Source organism: Otolemur garnettii, unplaced genomic scaffold, assembly GCF_000181295.1.
Source record: "Otolemur garnettii isolate 467f Iridium unplaced genomic scaffold, OtoGar3 scaffold00082, whole genome shotgun sequence".
In the NCBI taxonomy this organism is placed as follows: Eukaryota; Metazoa; Chordata; class Mammalia; order Primates; family Galagidae; genus Otolemur; species Otolemur garnettii.
This window is the reverse complement of record NW_003852477.1, coordinates 1277081-1296452: the sequence shown is the minus strand read 5'-3', so window position 1 is coordinate 1296452 and position 19372 is coordinate 1277081. Positions and strand designations below refer to the sequence as shown.

The 19372-nt window shown below is 45.2% G+C and overlaps 2 protein-coding genes across 3 annotated transcripts in view; both read right to left on the bottom strand.

The window, feature by feature from the left end:
* The window catches only part of RPSA (ribosomal protein SA), a 4720-nt gene extending 3678 nt beyond the window's left edge, over positions 1–1042 (bottom strand). Inside the window, 2 exon segments of the mRNA XM_012808045.2 lie at positions 1–167; positions 1014–1042. Of these exon segments, the coding sequence (XP_012663499.1) occupies positions 1–134 (134 nt within the window). The 5' untranslated portion in view covers positions 135–167; positions 1014–1042.
* A 5385-nt stretch (positions 1043–6427) lies between these two features.
* On the bottom strand, positions 6428–16576 carry SLC25A38 (solute carrier family 25 member 38). 2 transcript variants are annotated; one of them, XM_003794481.3, is made up of 7 exons: positions 16170–16576; positions 11761–11882; positions 11189–11273; positions 10146–10325; positions 9561–9729; positions 8075–8241; positions 6428–7119 (listed from the first exon to the last, which is right to left on the bottom strand). In XM_003794481.3, the coding sequence occupies exons 1-7, from the start codon at positions 16236–16238 to the stop codon at positions 6997–6999; spliced, it is 915 nt and encodes a 304-aa protein (XP_003794529.1). In that variant the 5' UTR covers positions 16239–16576; the 3' UTR covers positions 6428–6996. The 2 variants fall into 2 exon arrangements, with proteins under 2 accessions (XP_003794529.1, XP_023371711.1); XM_023515943.1 differs by lacking the exon at positions 8075–8241 and having other exon boundaries at positions 7031–7119.
* Between the last annotated feature and the right edge of the window lie 2796 nt (positions 16577–19372).

Sequence of the window (19372 nt, the reverse complement as noted above, 5' to 3'; positions counted from 1 at the left end):
CCATCACTTTTCCTTTTATAGATGTACTGTTCCATTTGGAAGTCAAGGTTGGTGCCACCTAAGTGGGTTCCTGCTGCAAGGAATTTGAGGACATCCTCCTCCTTCATCTGCAGGACATCAAGGGCTCCGGACATTGTGAAAATTTCCCTTTAAGTTACGGTGGGAATCTGGAAAACAGTTTGTTATTTTCACTCCAGTTATTAAGTAGGAATAAGAATACATTCTAACTGTAAGTCAAGTCCACTTCATATTTAAAAGCAACTGAAGACTGTATCTTCTATTGTCTCAGCCACTAAGCTTAGCAGGGTAGTAAAAAGACACAACAGAACGTTAACAGACACAGGCTCCACATTACAGAACTGAAGCAAATCTTGTATTTGAAAAGTAGTGTACAAGAACCCAGCGTAATGCAACCAGACAAAAACAGCAAAATGAAATCCAACACGGCTCAAGGCACAGCACAGTTGCTAATGGATGAGCAAAACTAGATGAGAAATGAGCGGCCAGAGCAGCCATGTTTGCGGACACGCGAATTGAAAAGTAGGGCAGATGTGAACATTTCCAAGCACGCTGTAGACAAACGCTCTGGAATTACTTCGCCGTGCTGTCACTCATGTCTGTACTTTAAAACCCTAAAACTGCAATTCCACTTCAGCAGGGCGCGAACCGGCCCTGTCCAAGTCAATCGGCGCCTCAGCCTCAACGTTGTCAGGACGAGCCGGTGTCCAGAAGGGACACGACAGTGTGCTCAGCCCGCTTTCGGCCCCCCGGCAGACCGGAAGCCCAGCCTGGGGCCTCGACTCGAGCGCGACCTCCGCCCGCCCCCAGAGAACTGTGGGAACCTGCAGGCCCGAACCCAGCCACGTGCGGGGCGCCGGCATGAGGCGGCGCGCACCAAACCCAGACACATCTGGTCCGACCTGCTTTCATCCCCAGTCTCCGCACCCCTCAAGGGCTCAGGAAGCTCATCCTGGTGGTCTTAGAGAACGCCGAGAACCACAAACAGGACTCACCCAGGACAACGCCGTATGGGCCCTCCCTGAGCGGCGCGGAAAGGACAGGCGGCCGGAAATGACGTCCTTATATACGCAGCCTTGCGCGGAGGAAGGGCGGAGCCAAGGGGAGCGCGGCGGCGGGGCTCTTTCCGGGAGGCGGGCTTAGGAAGGCAGCCAACGCGGGACTTTGGGTAGCATCTGGGGCTGTCTGGTCTGAGTTGGGGAGCCGCCGAGTCTCACGGTAATTCCTATCCAGAACTCGATCCTGAAGCTAGCCAGCTAGTTGGGGGAGCCCTTATTGAGCTGTTTTGTACCTGTGAACTTGAGCGACTCCCCTCACCTAAGCTGCAGTTTCCTTACCTGTAACGTAGGAAGGTTTTGTTGTTGTTGTTTTTAATGAGACAAAAGTCTCAAGCTGACGCCCTGGGTAGAGTGCAGTGGCGTCACAGCTCACAGCAACCTACAATTTGGGTTCAAGCGATCCTCTTGACTCAGTTTTTCTATTTTTTAGTGGAGACGGGGGGGGGGTTCTCGCTTTTGCTCAGGTTTGTCTCGAACTCGTGAGCTCAAGTAACCCACCCGCCTCGGCTTCTCAGAGTTTAAGGATTTCAGGCATAAGCCACCGCACCTGGTCATGTAGGGTTTTGTTAAACGCAACAAGCCTAGATGTTCAGTAAACAAAAGCTGGATAATTTATTTTCTTGAACCTTTGAATTCTGACGCTTGATGTGTAATTTTTTTTATAAAGTATTAAAATGTCTCATTGGTTTTGAAAATGTGGACATCTTTGAGCCTTTTACTTGCGTCCTGTAGGATTTCCAAATACAAGGGCTAATCTGGGCTGGATGGCAGATGAAATACCAACTGCTCATAATTCCTGGGAGAGGTTCAGAGTTACAGCAGGTGGTGAATCTGGGGTTTCAATGCATGAACTAAATAGTAGGCAGGATAGGCCAAGTGATAAAAGTTGTAGGCCAAATCCGTTTGGCAGACAGAAGGGACCTGAAATACAGTGCCCCCAAAGCCTACAGTCCCTAGCACAGCTTTGTATTTGAAAGAAAAAAATGTAAGCCTAGTTTTTTGTTTTCTTTTTTTTAAATATTAACCCCAGAAACCTAGTGTGCAAAGGGGAGGATCTGAGATTTTTTTTTTTTTTTTGAGACAGAGTCTCATATGTCTCCCTCAGTAGAGAGCTATGACGTCACAGCTCACAACAACCTCAAACTGTTGGGCTTAAGTGATTCTCTTGCCTCAGCCTTCCAAGTAGCTGGGACTACTTTAGCTGGCCAGAGCTGGGTTCAAACCCATCGGCCTCCGTGTGTGTGGCCATGTGTGTGGCCGGCACCCTAACCACTACACCAGGTGTCCTCAAACTATGGGCTGCGAGCCACATGTGGCCCACCAGGTGTTTTTGCCACCGCTGCCTGTCCTGCTTAGCAGCTGACTCGTCCCGGGGCCCGCAGTCTGGCCCTCCAATGGTCTGAGGTACAGTGAACTGGCCCCTTGTTTAACAAGTTTGAGGACCCCCTGCACTATGCTATGCAGAGCCTTGAGATTTTTGTTTATCAAAAGTGAGCGTAGATCATTATCCCTAGTTATTAGAGATGCAGATCAAAAACCACTTTGAGATAGCACCTAACCCCAGTGAGAATGGCCCACATCACAAGGTCCCAAAGCAACAGTTGCGGGCATGGAGAGAAGGGAGCACTCTGCCCTGTTGATGGGACTGCAAACTAGAACAGGCTCTGTGAAAAGAAATACAGAGATTCTTAAAAGAACTAAAAGTAGCCTCACCATTTGGCCCTGCAATTCCAGTAGTAGGCATCTACCCCCCACCCCCCAAAGACGTTTTACCACAGGGACCTTTGCACTAGACTGTTCATAGCCCCTCAGTTCACAATAGCAAAGACGAAACAGCCCAAGTTTTCCTGAACACATTTTCCCTCCTAAAATTTTGTAGGACTTTTCTCCTGTTACTCTGCCTTTGTCAGTTGATTTTCAGTGGATTTTCAGAGAGTGAAGGGAAGTTTTCCCTTGGGGCCTACAGGCACAACATAGACCAAAAAAGGGGGAGAGCAGATGCTGTCCTGGTTTACAAAGATTCAAGAAACCAAATGCCATGTGTGGCTCTTATTTGGATTTTAATCAAAGTAATTGCAAATCATTGAAACAATCAGGAAAATGTGAATATGGGTAATGTAAAATATCTTAAAATTTTCCATGTGGGGTAATGACATTGCATAAGAAAAAATCCGTAAGGTTGGTGCCTGTGGCTCAGTGAAGTGAGTAGGGCACTGGCCCATGTACCGAAGGTGGTGGGTTTGAACCTGGCTCCAGCCAAACTGCAACAACAACAAAAAAATAGCCAGGCATTGTGGCAGGAGCCTGTAGTCCCAGCTACTCGGGAGGCTGAGGCAAGAGAATTTACCTAAGCCCATGAGCTGGATGTTGCTGTGAACTATGACGCTATGGCACTCTACAGAGGGCAATAAAGTGAGGTTGTCTATAAAAAAAATGTTTAAGAGATGTACATTGTAATAGGGAAGGGTGAAATGGTATGAGGTCTGGGATCTGCTTCATAAAAAAAAGTGAGGTGGGGGATTGGCAGAAAGGTGGAGGAGATAAGTCAGTGGTGAAATCTTGGCAACTGTTCCATCTGAGTGATGGGAATAAAGGGCCAGTCTACCACTTGCTTTCCTATGGTGGTGGTTTGAAATATTTCAGAATACATTTTTAGACAGTGGAGTGCAACTTAAAACCTTTGTTTCTATGTCTTTTTTTGGCTCTTGCCCTACATTGCCTTATCTTTAGTCACCAGATGACTGTTTTTCTCCCACAGACTCCATGTCTAATTTGTTCTTAAGCCGGGAAAAGTTTATATATACATATGTATAAATATATATATTTTTAAAAAGCAAACAAGCAGTGGACAGCATTTCCAAAGCCAGCTAGAGCTCATTGGCCACATCCTTTCTGAGTTTTAACATTGAGATGGTGAGAGAGGAAAAGACAAGGTCTTGGGCCTGGCCTAGTTCCAGGGCTACTTGCTACTGGAATCAGGTTCACCAAAGCAAATTTTCATTTTTACCTTATATTTAGAGAAAATTAAATTTTCTCCTAAATTTACATTTATTCTCCCATCCCCTCAGAAGAAACAAACAAACAAATGAAGATCATGTAAAGGAGGAACTCTAGTGGCCAAAATTGACCTGTGAAATACAAAGAGACTAAATCCTCCTTGGGGAGAAGCCCACACCATCCAGTCTCATCTGTGTCCCTCTTCTCCCAGAGGCCCTTCTGGCATTAGGCATGCTGGGCTCCCAGATAAGGGTCAGTGGAGTCTAAGGAGGACCTAGATAGGACATGGAGCACCCAGTCCCACAAATCCTTTGGTAGCACTCACACCATCCCCTCCCCGCCTTTCATTCTCTCCTTTCAGTGCTCCCCTGCTTCCCATAGGGATGCACAAGGTCACAGCACAGGTGGCTCAGGTGACACCAAGAGATTACTCAAATTATTACTTTGAATAGGGCAATTTATCCTATAAACTTACTTAAAACTTGCAAATCATTAAGTAAACATAATATGTACACATGGGTTGAATTATGTCCCTCCAAAAGGTAAATTGGATTCATAGTCCCTAATATCTGCAAATGTGAACTTATTTGGAAATAGGGTCTTTGCAGATGAAAGCAAGTTAAAATGAGGCCAGACTGAGTTAGGGTAAGTCCTAAACCAATGGCTGGTGATTTTTTTTTTTTTTTTTTGAGACAGTCTTACTTTATTGCCCCTGGTAGAGTGCCATGGCATCACAGCTCACAACCTCAGGCTTGGGCTCAAGCCATTCTCTTGTCTCAAGAGAGAAAAGTAGCTGGGGCTACAGGCTCCTGCTACAACACCCAACTATTTTTTAGAGACGGGGTCTTGCTCTGGCTCAGGCTGGTCTTGAACCTGTAAGCTCAGGCAATCCATCTGCCTCAGCCCACCCAGAGTGCTAGGATTACAGATGTGAGCCACCACACCTGGCAATGGTTGGTGACTTAAAGAGACATGGACACATAGAGGAAAAGGCACTGTGAGGACAGGCATAAATAAGGGATGCATCCACAAAGAAACACTCACAGGTGGAACAGACAAAGAATGAGTCTCCCTAGAGGTTTCAGAGAAAGCGTTCCACACTGAGAATTACTGTCCTCTCGAGGCTAACACAGTGTAACATTTCAGAAACATTTGGCTCTCACCACTGCCTTAAGAGGTAGAAAATAGTACTATCTCCCTCCATTTCCTAGGCAGAATCTCAAGATTATCTACGTAAATGAAGAGCAGACTTTCAACCTGGGCCACCTGGATTAAAGCCTATGTTCTTAAGCACTAGACCAAACATCTCCCCTTGTGCTCTCTGGATAAAGTTATGGTTCCTTCCTAAATTTAAAAGAAAGAAAAACTTGAATACCCAATTAGAATGGCTATAAAAAACAAAACAAACCGTAACAAGTGCTGTCAAGGATGTGGAGCAATTGGAACCCTAGTATAGTGTGGTTGGGAATGAAAAATGCGGCAGCCACTTTGGAATAGTTTGAGTTCCCCAAAGTGTTAAACATAGAAATTACCACATGATCCAGCAATTTCACTCCTAGGTACATACCCAAGAGAAATAAAAACATCTGTCCATAGCCGGGCATTGTGGTGGGCTCCTGTAGTCCCAGCTACTTGGGAGGCTGAGGCAAGAGAATCGCTTAAGCACAAGAGTTTGAGGTTGCTGTGAGTTGTGATGCCATCATACTCTAGTGAGGGCGACATAATGAAACTCTGTCTCAAAAAAAAAAAAAAATCTGTCCACATAAGCCCATGCACATGAATATTGTAGCACTATATGTAATAACCCCAAAGTAGAAACAATCATAGTTGTCAACTCATGAATGGAGTATATGCACATGACAGAATATTTGGCCATAAAAAATAACTATTGTACATGTCACATTATGAATGAACCTCAAAGTACAAAGTAAAAGAAGCATGACACAAGAGATGACATGCTATATGCTTCCACTTATATGAAGTATCCAGAAAAGGCAAATTTATAAAGACAGAAAGTAGATCTGTGGTGAGCTGGGCTGGGAGTGAGGATTAATTATAAATGGACATGAGATTTTACTGTTATCAGTTCACTGTAATCAAACTGATTTACAGTGTTGGCTGCACCATTCAGTATACTAAAAAATTATACTTGAAATAGGTGAATTGTTAGCATATATAAAATAAGAGTTAAAAAAAAATTAGGTTTTAAAGACCTATATAGGTCTGGAGCCAGCCATCCTAGAACTATTTTGTTATTTTAGAACACAGAGATAACACTATTTAGGTTTTCCCAACAACTTTCAACAGTAAAATACTTTATTTGAACTTGAGTTGCAAAAAAAAAAAAAGTCAGGATAACACAGAGGTTGAACAGTAACAGAGACCAAGACCAAAATTTTTATTTAGACTTTAAGAGCCTCTGAGAACCTGACTAGGAACCAGTTAAATAAATAAGGACATCTTTTCTCCCTCATCCTAATACCAGCTCAGAGTTTTTAGCCTAGTGACAGTGACTCCTTAGATCCAGCCTTCCCTGGTTGGAACTTTTCAGCCTACAGGTTCTCTGGCTTTATGATTCCTTGCCCAAGAATGTCCCCAAGTAGGCACAAGGTGTACATTGGGGGTTGAACTGGAGCCACCTGACAGCCCTCTCCCTAGAAATGCCTTTGCAAGTAGCTTCACAAGGTATGCAAAGCTTTCTCCTAACTCATCAGTGTGCTGTATGGATTGGTGACTCCTCTTTGGGGAGATTCTGAAGGCTTGAGTCAGGTGCATCTATTTTCTCCTTGAATGGGGCAAAGGCAATGACATTTCTGCCTGGCTTTCCAGACAGGGCTACAATCTTACTCCACGATAGTGAGGACCAGCAGCCCCTGGCAGAAACCAAGGCAATAGATTCCACCTTTTCCCAATTCTCTCTTGGTCAGGACTTCAGGCCCATCTTGGCCATCATCTCTTCATACACTGTCCATGCCATTGCTGCCATCAGAGTTCTGCGGAGGGCCCGGGGGACACCACCTTGGAAGAAGCCACGAAGTCCATAGTCCTATGATGAAAATAAATGTCAAAATTTAGAAGCAAAGCAATAATACAATTAATTATCCACTTGGCACCAGAGTGAAGGTCTCTGTTACCCCATCTTTGAGCCTTAGTTTCTAAACTTTATGCCAAACATTATGAATAATGGGTCCAAGGAGGTAATCAATGAACTTAGGAAAAGATGCCTTCTTGCATTTGTCTATCAGGAGGCAGTATTTTTTATGATTCACTGTATGCTCTTGGCCCTATCTTTGTGAGAATTAAAAACAAAAAACCTAGGGCGGCACCTGTGGCTCAATGGAGTAAGGCACCAGCCCCATATGCCAGAGGTGGCGGGTTCAAACCCAGCCCCGGCCAAAAACAAACAAACAAAAGAAACCAAAAACCTTTTCCTTCTTCATAATTTTGATTGGTTTTAAACTTCACATATACTGAAGAATGTATTATTAATATTTTGAAACTTTATAATTTTAGGTATAAAGAACTTTTTATCTTCAATACCATCTCTGTCAATTTGTATTAGCACAAACTACTAGAAAACAAAACAATGTGTGTTTTTTCCCCCAACTACAGAGTATTTTGTCCTCAGTCCTTAATTAGAGTACTAGGTGCTAGCCAGTTGATCTGTAGTATAGTCTGGCAATCTGCATATTTAACAAATATTACAAGTGGTCCAAATATAAGTGTTCCCTCTTCATAAAAAACCATAGATTTTGTGGTGTTCAACTTTGGTAACACATTAGAATCACTGGGGAAAATTAAAAAAAAAAAAAAACACTGGGCTTTGCACCCCAGAGATTCTGATATAAGTGGCCTAGATTTTGACCTGGGACTGGAGACTTTTAAATCATTTTTAAATCTTCAAATCACTAGGTGATTCCAATGTAACTGAAGGATGAGAACTAGTGCTCTAGAGATAAAAATCCTAAAGCACAAGAACCAGGACTTATTCTATGTCTTACTTTGAAAATGAATGCCACTGCTTGGCCAATCCACTGAAACTTCACTGGAGAGAGTTGCATGTGAGTTTTGATAACATCTGCAGGTTGTGTTACCAGTGAAGCCAGAATACCAGCAAATATCCCACAACTGAAATTTACCATGGGAATAAAGGTCGCGTCCAACTGGTCTGAAAATAAAACAAAGGTAATATGCAGTCAAACATCTTGCATTCACTAGAAAAGGTCAATGCAAATTGCACACTAATTCTTCCCAAAAGCTAAACAGGTCTGGATTCAAACAAGGTTATGAATTAAAAATTACAGGCTGGGTGCGGTGGCTCATATCCTAGCACTTTGAAAGGCCAAAGTGAGTAGATTGCCTGAGCTCAGGAGTTCGAGACCAGCCTGAACAAGAGCAAGACCCTGTCTCTAAAAAGTAGCCGGACTTTGTGGCAGGTGCCTGTAGTCCTAGCTATTTGGGAAGCTGAAGCAAGAGGATCCCTTGAGCCCAAGAGTTTGACATTGCTGTGAGCTATGATGCCATGGCACTCTACCAAGGGCAGCAAAGTAAGATTCTGTGTCAAAAAAAAAAAAAAGAAAAAGAAAAATTATAAAGGTGCAACTAATAAATGTAGAGGGAAAGATGGAGTTAAAAAGCACCTTTTGTAACAACCACCATCGTAATAACTGACTCGGACATGAATCATTAGCCTATGTAAAAATATTTGGATGAAACAAACAGGATATTTATATAGATTCAAAGTTATCTTCCCACAAAGATACATAGTTGAGTTTTCAGGGGAGGCACCTGGCAAGCTGTACCTTATATAAGTGATAAAATGTTGTTAGCACTCAGAGTGGGTCAAACCACTGTCATGGGCCTCCAGATATAAGGCAGTGAGGATGTAATACCACTGATGTGGTCCTCTTGCTAAAAATGTGGAACTGAATCTATTCATAAAGAAACAGCAGATAAACTCACACTGAGGTATATAACTGGCTTATGTGCTCAAAAATAAAACAAAAATTGCTACAAAGTTTATTATTGGGACAATTAGAGAAATCAAAGTAAGGACTATAGATTAAAGAACAGTATCTTTGTTAAATTTCCTGTAATTGATAAGGCTGTGACCTGCAGTTATTACTGCAGAGGCAGTAAATCTCACAAAGCTCTCCAACTGCAGCTGGTCACCACAGTCTCGATGGTGGGCACTCTAGCTTCCCCAATTAAGCAAGCTTGAGAGCAGTTGCTTGCTCCTTATTAAATGTAGGCCCATCCTTTGGGATATGTTTCCAGCAACACCTTGCTCTGCTCAGGTGGATATTTACTACCCATTGATTTTGCCTGTGTCTAGCTCAACATAAATAAGCTTGCTGGTAGGTTGGGTGGCCCTGCCCACATGCTTTAAGTTTGGCAACTTCAAAGAGTCTCAAATCCCAGAGAAAAGAGGGAGGATCTGATACCTCAGGGATAGCTCTCTCCCATTACACCCTCCTTCATGCATACCGTGAGGCACTATGTTTTTGGTTTGGTTGTAAAACATCAGGTAGATTCCTGAAAAAGGCGCATCACGAAGGAGAGTTGCTGTCAAGCCGCTGAAGAGACCCCGGTGCCCCTCGTTTCGATAGATGCTTCTCAGGGCGTTGTAGATACTATCATAGCCATACTTCCCACTCTGCAAAGGGAGCAAAGTACCAGTAACTGGCATAGAGGCCTTGTGTTTGGCGCTGAACCAAGCAAACGGCAGGTGATCTGGTATCACTAGCGCATTATCCGCTCTAGTTCACATATGGCTTGGCCTGCTTATAAATAGGTTCTCTGATCATACTCTCTGATATGATCATACTCTCTGATCATACTCTGTGTTAGATTGTAAGTTGGAAGCTGACATCAGTGGTTACTACCCAAGAGCCCAGTGGCTTTGTTTAACCACCCTGAGGCCTTAAAGCAGTCGAACTCACTTGGGCGGCACCTGTGGCTCAAAGGAGTAGGGCGTTGGCCCCATATGCCAGAGGTGGCGGGTTCAAACCCAGCCCCGACCACAAACTGCAAAAAAATTAAAAAAAAAAAAAAAAAGGCAGTTGAACTCACCTCGTAACGTGTCTTGATCACAGTGATAGGTGACATGCAGACTCCTGCAACAGAGCGAGAGCCCACCCCAAGTATGACTGACTCCAGAGCAGTGGGGGGATGGCCTCGCAAGAAATACTGCTTTGAAGAGTAGAGAGTGCCAAAGTAGATTCCAACACCAGGGACACATCTCACAATGGACTGCAGAAAAATCAAAGGGAGAAAAGAAATCAAAGACTCAACAGCCTAAGATATCAGCTTAGCTGGGTTTTCCCAAAAGACTCCAAGGTAATTTACATGCAAGTACTTTATTTAAGGTGTGGAGGGAATTCCAACAGGAGATTCAGGGAAGTGAACTGGGATGGAATACAGTTAATTACTGACTGCCTAAAAACCAGTTACTGCTGTGGGCAACTTAATCCCTTTGGGGAACTTTGGGAATCAGTATTGAACACACTCAATTATCCCTCCTCCTAAAGGGATAAGTCTTTAAGTATCAACTCATCATTCAGTGGTTGCAGACTGCTGCAGGTGTGGGGTGGGCATTAATTCCTTGGCACTTCCAGCAAAGAAATAAATGCCAGTGTATTGGTCTTAGCCCACTATCACTGAATGGTACAGGCAGGGAGATCCTGACAGGTGGGTGCCAGGTGCGCCCACTGCAGAGACTGTACCTCACTACAAATTTTATGTAAGACATACAATGACTCTGGGTCCTTGGGGGCAGCCTTTTTAGTGAATCCAAGTTTTACAGAACAAATCCTTTTAACGAAGAATTGAAAATAAAACAAATCCTTTTAATAAAAGGAATTTGTTCTGTGAAGTTTGAATTTGGTGGCAAGTTAGTACATGGGGATCTGGAGGGTCACATGTGGCCTCAAGGCTGCAGGTTCCTCATTCCTGTAAGTCCTCAGACAGAAGTTAGTGACAGTACAAGATGGGCAGGAAGGACCATGTAGGGACACCCATCCTTCTGACTCTCAATCCTTAAAAGCTGGTAAGGTGGATGACAAATCGTTGATTATCAAAGGAGTAAATGCAAGAGGACCCAGTAGGCAGCTTACAGGAGACATCCCTTTCCAAAGGCCCAAAAGACTCTCTGTGCGAACCACCTTCACAAGCAGAGCCAGCATCCCGACTCTTCTAGACCTGAAGGCAGATAAAAAGGAGACAAGGAAGAAAAAAATCACTTAGGCCACTTCATTGTAAAAGAATTCCCCCACACAGACTTCTTTGTATAAGGTCTTTTCTAGAATACTTAAGAATCTCTACAACATGTCTCAGAACTACTCTGACTTCCTATGTGTTCACAGTTTGGCACAAACGTGTTTATTTGTCCATTTAAACTGCAAGCAATGGGATAACTTCCTATTTTACATACATCTTGTGTACTTGCCACAGTGCAGAGCTCAACACAGGGCACAAGACAGTCAATATTGGTGTTATTCCCAGAAAACCACCCACTACTCATACCAGGCAATATAGTTATTACAAGCTAGCACATAAAAGGCAAATACTACCAAAACAAATTCCAGGGTACTGCTCAGGAAAGGACCCCATTTAATAAACAAGAAATGTCAAATGTGAGAAGGTGTTGAAACCAGTTCCTGAATAAAATGTAAGCAGTAGGCCTTACCCATGGTCTAAGGGCTGAAGAGTCTGCAGGCGTGTTTTAAGGAGATCCAGAGGTTGGAATAAGAGGGTAGAGCAGGTCCCACTGATGGAGCCACACAGGAAAGCCTTGATTACTGGATGTAACTATAAGACAAGAAAACACTGTGTCATCAGCTCTGCCTGAGCAAGCCTCACCTTTCTCACAGCTGACCAGTGAATTCCTTTATAAGGACTGCTAAGAAACCCATCTGGTCATGCTTCTTCTTAACCTCATACCTCAGAGAAGAAAGTAAAGCCAGAAATTAGCAATACTGGAATGTTGCTAAGGATGCTGTGTACTCTAAGAGGTGTCTCTCTGTCTCAGAATTGCTAATAACTTTGCTCCCGCTGAGCAACACATCTATTTCCACACCACTGACCACACTTCCCTATCTGTCCTGACTTGAAACGTTACTGGTCAGCTCCTTATCTTTGTGAAAGTAAAGTCAATTGAGCAGAGTGTTTTAATTCTGAACTCGTGGTTTCGAGGCTCCTCTAGCAAATGAAACTAAGCTCAGCCACAATACAAAACAGAAGTGCCACTTCCTGTGTAATCTATAAATTTCCTTTGTTTAAAGCCTTCCCCTTCTCTTACACCACCCATCTCACTGGGACCTAAGCAGATCACAGACAGCTCTAAAGACCAGTTGCCTTCTGGGTTTGCTGCCTCATCTTCAGCCCATGCACCATGACGCCTCGCTTGAACTCTAATCTCCAGACACCAGCCAGAGGGTGGAACTGCTTCAAAGACTAAATGCCTCCCCCGTAGAAGTTCCAGGAACCTCAGCTCCCAGCACTGGTCCTGCTCCTATTATCCCAGCGCTGGTATTGAAAGAGTACTGCATCCTCCTTCCTGGCCCCCAGACCCAGCAGAAGCACAAGTGACTGTGAAAAGGCACTTTTAAATAACCACATACAGTAGCCCTAAAACATTACAATGATATAGTTTCCCACTATACACACCACATAACTACTTACCCAGAACTAAAAATGTTTGTAATCTGGGATTTGTTTCATAGAGAAAAGAGATCATTCCAAGTTTCAAGCAAGGAGCAAGTTACAAATGTAATTCCTCTCAAGACTGTTGGGGGCAAACTAAATAAATTCAGATAATCAAATACTAGAGCTTACAACCATGTTCCAATTGCTGCTGAGTATCAAAGGGTGGCCTGATAAAACAATAGGTAAAATCAGGCATATTTCAACAGATCTGTTTTGGCATCAACTCCCTCTCCTCTAGAGGTACTGTGCACTCCTGCTAACCAATATTCCCACGAGTTCTGTTTCCCTTCCAGACTTTCTGGCATTAATGAGCCCTGCTCCCCGCACACTGGGCCTGTCTCCCACTGGCATGCTCTCTCCTGCTGGGATACCTGCTCCAGAGCCTCTGTCTTGCCAGACCAATGTTACACCATCTCTACTCACTCTGGGCCAGGTACTCCTCAGTCCTCCCACCTCCAGTCTGCCATCTGCTAATCTCTATTAATTTAGTCTCTGAGGGCTCCCAAGGCCCTGAACCCCCCAGGACCCCTTTCCCATTCCTGTTCTTATCTTACGTGGCCTCCCTGGTGCATTTCATACGTCTGAGCACCTCTCCTCCTGGTCTCTGGTTTCTCCTCCTCTCCTCTTCTGATTGCCCTTCAAGTCCCTTTTTCTCCTCCTGCCCCTCAGATGGGGCTACGTTTCTTATCTCTTCTCACTGCAGCCTCACTCAGCCAGTCTCTCTCTCACACACACCACTAACGCCCACATCTCCTCCTCCTACACATACTGGCAGCCTTTCTCTGGAGCGTCATACCATATAGCCTAATTCAGAAGTCTCACAGCCACCTCAGATGACATTTCTCTAAACTGGAACTTAGCTCTATCCCTCACTTCCAACCTGCTCCTCCTCTAGGGTGCCTTATCCCACTGGGCCTGTCTCCCACTGGCATGCTCTCTCCTGCTGGGATACCTGCTCCAGAGCCTCTGACTTGCCAGACCAATGTTACACCATCTCCACTATTTATCCCTTCAGCCATCCAAGCCAGAAACCTGGGCGCCATTCCTGATGGCCTCTCCACACCTGAGAGCCCCTAAATGGCTCTCAAATCAACCTTGGCTCAGAGCCCTGCCATCTCTTGCCTTAGCGACTGCCACCAGCTCTTCACTTAGTTGTCACGACACCTCTTCGACTCCTCTAAGCCACTCTACCATGCAGCCAGAGCCATCATATGCAACTGCGAATCTGACCACATTGCTTCCTGGTACACAACTTTTCAATGACAGACAATTTTTCATACAATTTGGAGTTGTCAATTTAAAAAATAAAACAACAAATAATAAATGAAATGAAAATACAAGTAGTGATAAATGTATTAGGAACTACAAAGCATCATATAAATTTGTCGTTAATAATCATTGAATTAAATTTTCTTTTTAAAACCAACCAAGTCAATAGCCTTTAATGGCTCCATATTCCTCTCGGGATAAAGTTCAAGCTGCTGGCTTGCAAGGCCCTTCACAAATCATGCAGCTCCTGCTTATCTCTCTCGCCTATGCTCTCACCCTCCCACTAACACACTCTTGGCCATGACAGAGGACACTGCCTTTTTCTCACTTCTTAAAACTCTAATGTGTTGTCACTTTGCCCTGGCTCCTCTAATGCTCCTTAAGTTCTCCACATTCAGGCTCAGGGCCCCTCCCCTTTATGACCGATCGCAACTCCTGCCTGTATCAGTCATGGTGGTAACTCAAGAACTGACCTCGGAGCCTGGTGCACAATGTGTACAACAGTGTTAAATAAATCAATCTTGTCCTCTTACCTGTACCCAGATCTTCCTCTCACAGAATCCCATAGGATAAGGCTCAGTGGGCCCTGCGTACCCCATCCTTGGACAGGTGACTCTTCCCCGCTCCCGCCAGCTCTTTGCTTCAGTAAAGTTATAGCCTGTACCACAGGCTGCAGCTTCTAAGCAGTTCTCCTAAGTACTTTTCCAATCTTCACATGTATTGTGTAGAATTTAAGGCTGCAATCCTTCACCTACCCCCATCCCTGACTGCAGGAAGTATCTTAATGTTGTTATTTTCACAGCACACAGCAATTGGACATTATAGGTGCAATAATATTTCTTGAATAAATGAATAGAGCTCATAACTTTTGTAACTTTGTAATTTTCCAGTTCTATTAGCACAGAGCAGATGCTATAGATACTAGCAGTGCAGAGTGACCTTTAATAGGCAAAAACAAAACAAAACAAAACAAAAAGCCCATCAGGTAATATTGAATGGGTTCAAAATTTTGTCAGTGCACACATTCTTTGAGTTTTTAAAAACTAGCTCAAACATATTCAAGGTAAATAAGATTAATAATCCAGTTTTGTTCTGTTTTGTCTTGTTTTATGGGGGAGAAAGATGGGGAAAACCAAGGAATAACAGACACAAACAAAAAGGAAATGAGTAGCATTCATAAGTTTGCAAATTGGTTCCACAAGCAATTCCTACCTCCTTTAAAAAAAAAATCCCCAAATAAAAAACAAAACAAAAAATCCTAAATCAAATTCACACCTGGAAGTGAGAGCTGCAGGTCTCAGAAAAAGTAAAAGGTAAGTAGGATTTCAATGTAGAGCTCAGTCCTAAGAAAAAGTTCTTACACCGCCGCCGCCGCCCACCTACCCAAGGGCTCAAAGCAGACTTCAAGCGAAAGCAGAGGTCTGTCGCCGCCCAGGGCCCTCAAAGGCTGAGGCCGGCTGCACCCCTACCTGCCCCCACAGGCAGCAGTAGCAGCGCCAGCCCAGCCCCTACCTTGACTATGGCGACCCAGGCCGGACCAGGACCGGACCAGGACAACCAATCCAGACGCCGGAGAGGCGTGGCGTTTCCCGCAGGCCAGCGGACGAGGACTTAAGAGTGGGCGCTCCGCCCCGCCCGCTGGCCTCCGGGAGCGGTCGCCCGGTGCACTACAGGCAGGGCCGGTGCACTACCGTTCGGTGTTAGTACCCGGCCCTGTGATGGTTCACACATCTGTGTAGGTGCCGTCCCACTTGTCACTCCAGACATCCTACCTCACGCAACATCCGGCGGTCACGCACCTCTCTGGGGACCCGCGCACACTCCCCTGACACGCCCCCCGTCCCCGCCCAGACCCCAGCAATTCCGCGGCTCTCTACCCAGACATCAACCCAGTTTACTCGTCCAAGGGTGCCGGTGCCCCTCTTCTTTACTTCCAAGCCTCCCCACCCCTTTTTTAGTCCCCTAAACTCTCCATCTTTCCCGCCACGTCTGCAACCCTGCACGCTCCTGGGGCAGTGAAAGATACCCCAAGGGTTCCTGAACCTTCGCTACCTCCCAAATTTCCCTTCCCAAGCCAGCAGTCCCGGAACCCCTATCTTCCCTTCCCCGCTGTTTATTCACCATAAGCGTTTCCACTGTGTCTCCGACATCTTGGGGTGGTAGCAGCGCCGGGCGTGACTTCTGGATCATTGGAGAGGAGGCCCGCGAGCGCTCAGGGCCCGGGGTGCCTTCACTGGGAGCTCAGGCTCGGCCCTGCCGACCTTGAAGGGAGAAGGCCAGGAGACGCAGCAGCCAGGCGCGCGTTTTAGGCCGGGGTCTGGCTGACGTCTGCGCCCGTAAGCATCCAGTCACCGGGAACCAGACCTGTGCGTCTCGGGGCTGCGCACCCACAGCCCGCGCGTGGCTACGGGGGCCGAACGGTCCTGCCGAGAAACTATTCGCCGTTCTTCACCCGCCTCGCAGACTCCGCAGTTCTGCACTCCTACCCATTCTGCCTCGCCGCAGACCTCAGCACCGGAGAAGATTAGGTTCTGCGCGACCAGGGAGAGTTAGAAGCGGGAGGGTCCTGCTGGAAAGTGGGCGGGAGGTTTGCTTCCGGGGCGGGACTCTAGGTAGGAGCCGGGTGTGCACTCCAGGCGCCACCTGGTGAAAACTCCTGGAACTGCAGGGTACGTGGTTCCCTGCGCCCCAGGCTTGATGGGGTGTGTTCAGAAACTTTGCTTGTGGGTGGACTTATTTACACTGGAGACCTGCTCTGGGAATACGATAGCTACAGCTGACTGTTAGCTGCTGAGCACTTGAAATGTGGCTAATGTGGCGGTAGAACTGTTTTAAATTGTATTTTATCTTAATTTATATGAAAACCTGAAGCAGTGTAGAATGTTTTCTCATTACACTTTTTTTTTGGGGGGGGCAAGGAAAGGTATCCCTCTGTCACCCAGGTGGAGTGCAGTGGCCGGACTATAGCTCATCACAGCTTCGAATTCCTGGGCTCAGGCGATCCTCAGACCTCAGCCTCCCCAGTAGCTGGGACTACAGGTGCGTGGCACCAAGTCTGACACGACTATATCATTTGACAGAACCACATTTCCCTTTAAACCAGAAAATTTAGGATAGGAATTGATATGTACTGCATGGGTAAACCACACAGTGGATGTCTAAGACCTGCATCTTATTAATAATGTTTAATATATGTTGAAATGATATTAATGATATATTCAGGTTAGATGAACTCTATTATTAAAATTAATTTCACCTGTTGCTTTTTACTTTCTATCGTGGCTATTAGGACAATGTGGCTCACATATTTCGATTGGATAATGCTGGTCTAGATGGTTAAAATTCTGGCTTATGGCTCATCCAGACTCTGTCAACAGCTTTTGTGTTCCCCTTCTTCACATTGTTCATGTCTGGCTGGTCCATGGAAGAGTATTCCTGACACACCTGTTGCAAATGCAGGCACGTGCTTTCAGTGTTCCTGGTAATCTGCGGAATAAAGCTTGAACTTTTCATACTGTCAAGAGGGGAGGGGAGAATGATGAGGCTTGTCTGACCTCCCTTCTCCTGGCCAGCAACTCATCTTTAGGGTACTTCTGGAGCCCCCTTAGCCAAGAAGGGATCTCTTCAGTCAGCTGGGGGGGTTAAGGTTGTATTTTAGTTCACAATAGCAACCTTCACTATTTTCTACCATCCATTCTTCACTCAGAAACTCTTGGTCAGAAACAGACATTGATGATTTAGGCAGCAAGGTCATATATTTTTAAGGCTTCATTCATGTGCTGTTGAGGTACCAGGAGGGAGCCCATTTATTTTCTGAGGGGATTAAGAAAAGTATAAACAGTTTTAAAGTTACAAACCTGCTTGGCAGTTGTATTAAAATAGGACAGCAAATGCAAGAGAAGGATGGACCCCACTTCAGATGTAATTAAGTAATAGAAATTTATTAGGAATTTAATACACCTGCAGGTGCACCTACAGAGAGCTCATACCATAGAGGCATGCAGCCTGGGGGGGGGGGATCCTTTTTATACTATTATTCTGCAGAATCATGCATGCTCTGCAAGCTAGCACAATAGGGAAGCTAATCACAGCAGTTAGCACAATTCAATACAGCTCAGGGGTCACAAGGTAAGGGTACATCATAAGGGCTTAATTCAGGATGGGAGTACAAAATACATCACAAGTACATTATTTCATGATCATAAGATGAGGGTCACATAGTTCAGGGGTACAAACAAGTGTTGGGTAAATTTCCGAGAACAACTTGGGACCTTTTCACTCAGGGCTTTATTTGGGATCCACCCCTCCCTTCGCTCAACCCCTCCCTGCATACTTCCTTAATCTCTGGCTGCTTCTTTTTGCTTGAGGGGGCTGGGACTAGAAGGCTTAGGAGAGGTTTCCTTTTGAGGGGCAGGGGGCTTTGTTCCTCACTGGTCTTAGGGAAGGGGTCAAGGGCTGGGGGGCGTGATTATTACAGTATACTTTGCTACTCCTTGTTCTAAGCTACAAGGCTCATTTTCTTTGTGCAGTGTTGATGATTGTGCTGGCACCTCTTTTAAAAGATCTCATTACCACCACCACCACCACCATCACCCCCACCACAGAGCAAGAATTTCTACGTGTGGGAAACCCTGGGCTGACATATTTTAAAGGCTGCTCTTGGCTACTCTGGGGGTGGAAGTAGAGGTGGGAGTGACAGTCTGGTGTCCACTGCCTCACCCTCACAGGTAAGCCTGCGCTGCTTGGCTCTGAGCTCAGTGGTCTGACTTTCAAGGGCGGCAGCTGCAGATTTTCCGTTATCTGGATCTGTACCATCACTTGCAATCCTGGAACCCACAGTCTCTTCTCTTCCTTCATCCCCCCCACTTAATGTTTGTGAGGATGCAGAGATATAAAATGATTATGTGAAAGGAGCACTACTGTCAGCAAATGAGTGGGAGGGTTGGAGCAATACTTACAGCAGGTTTGTAGGAGTGAATTAAACAAAAGGAAAATTGCTTATGAAACTGGCACTCAGAAAAAAAAAGAAAAGAAAAAATATCTGGTGTGAGAGGTTTAGGGGTAGAATAGGGGTGAGGGACCACAAGAAAGAGAGGAGGCCAGCCCAGAGATTAAGGAAAGGCTATGATTTAATAAAAAAAGAAAAGAAAAGAGCAGAGTGGAATCTGACTAGGAGTCAGCTCCCTGCTCACAGTTTCAAGAGAATTTATTAGTATAGTTGGAATTTGGGAGGGGATTATGAGAGGTGAGGGAAGTCATATTTTTCTGCAAAGTTACTGATCATTGTGTCAGGGATCGATCTTGGAATTACTCCCTTCCGTAGA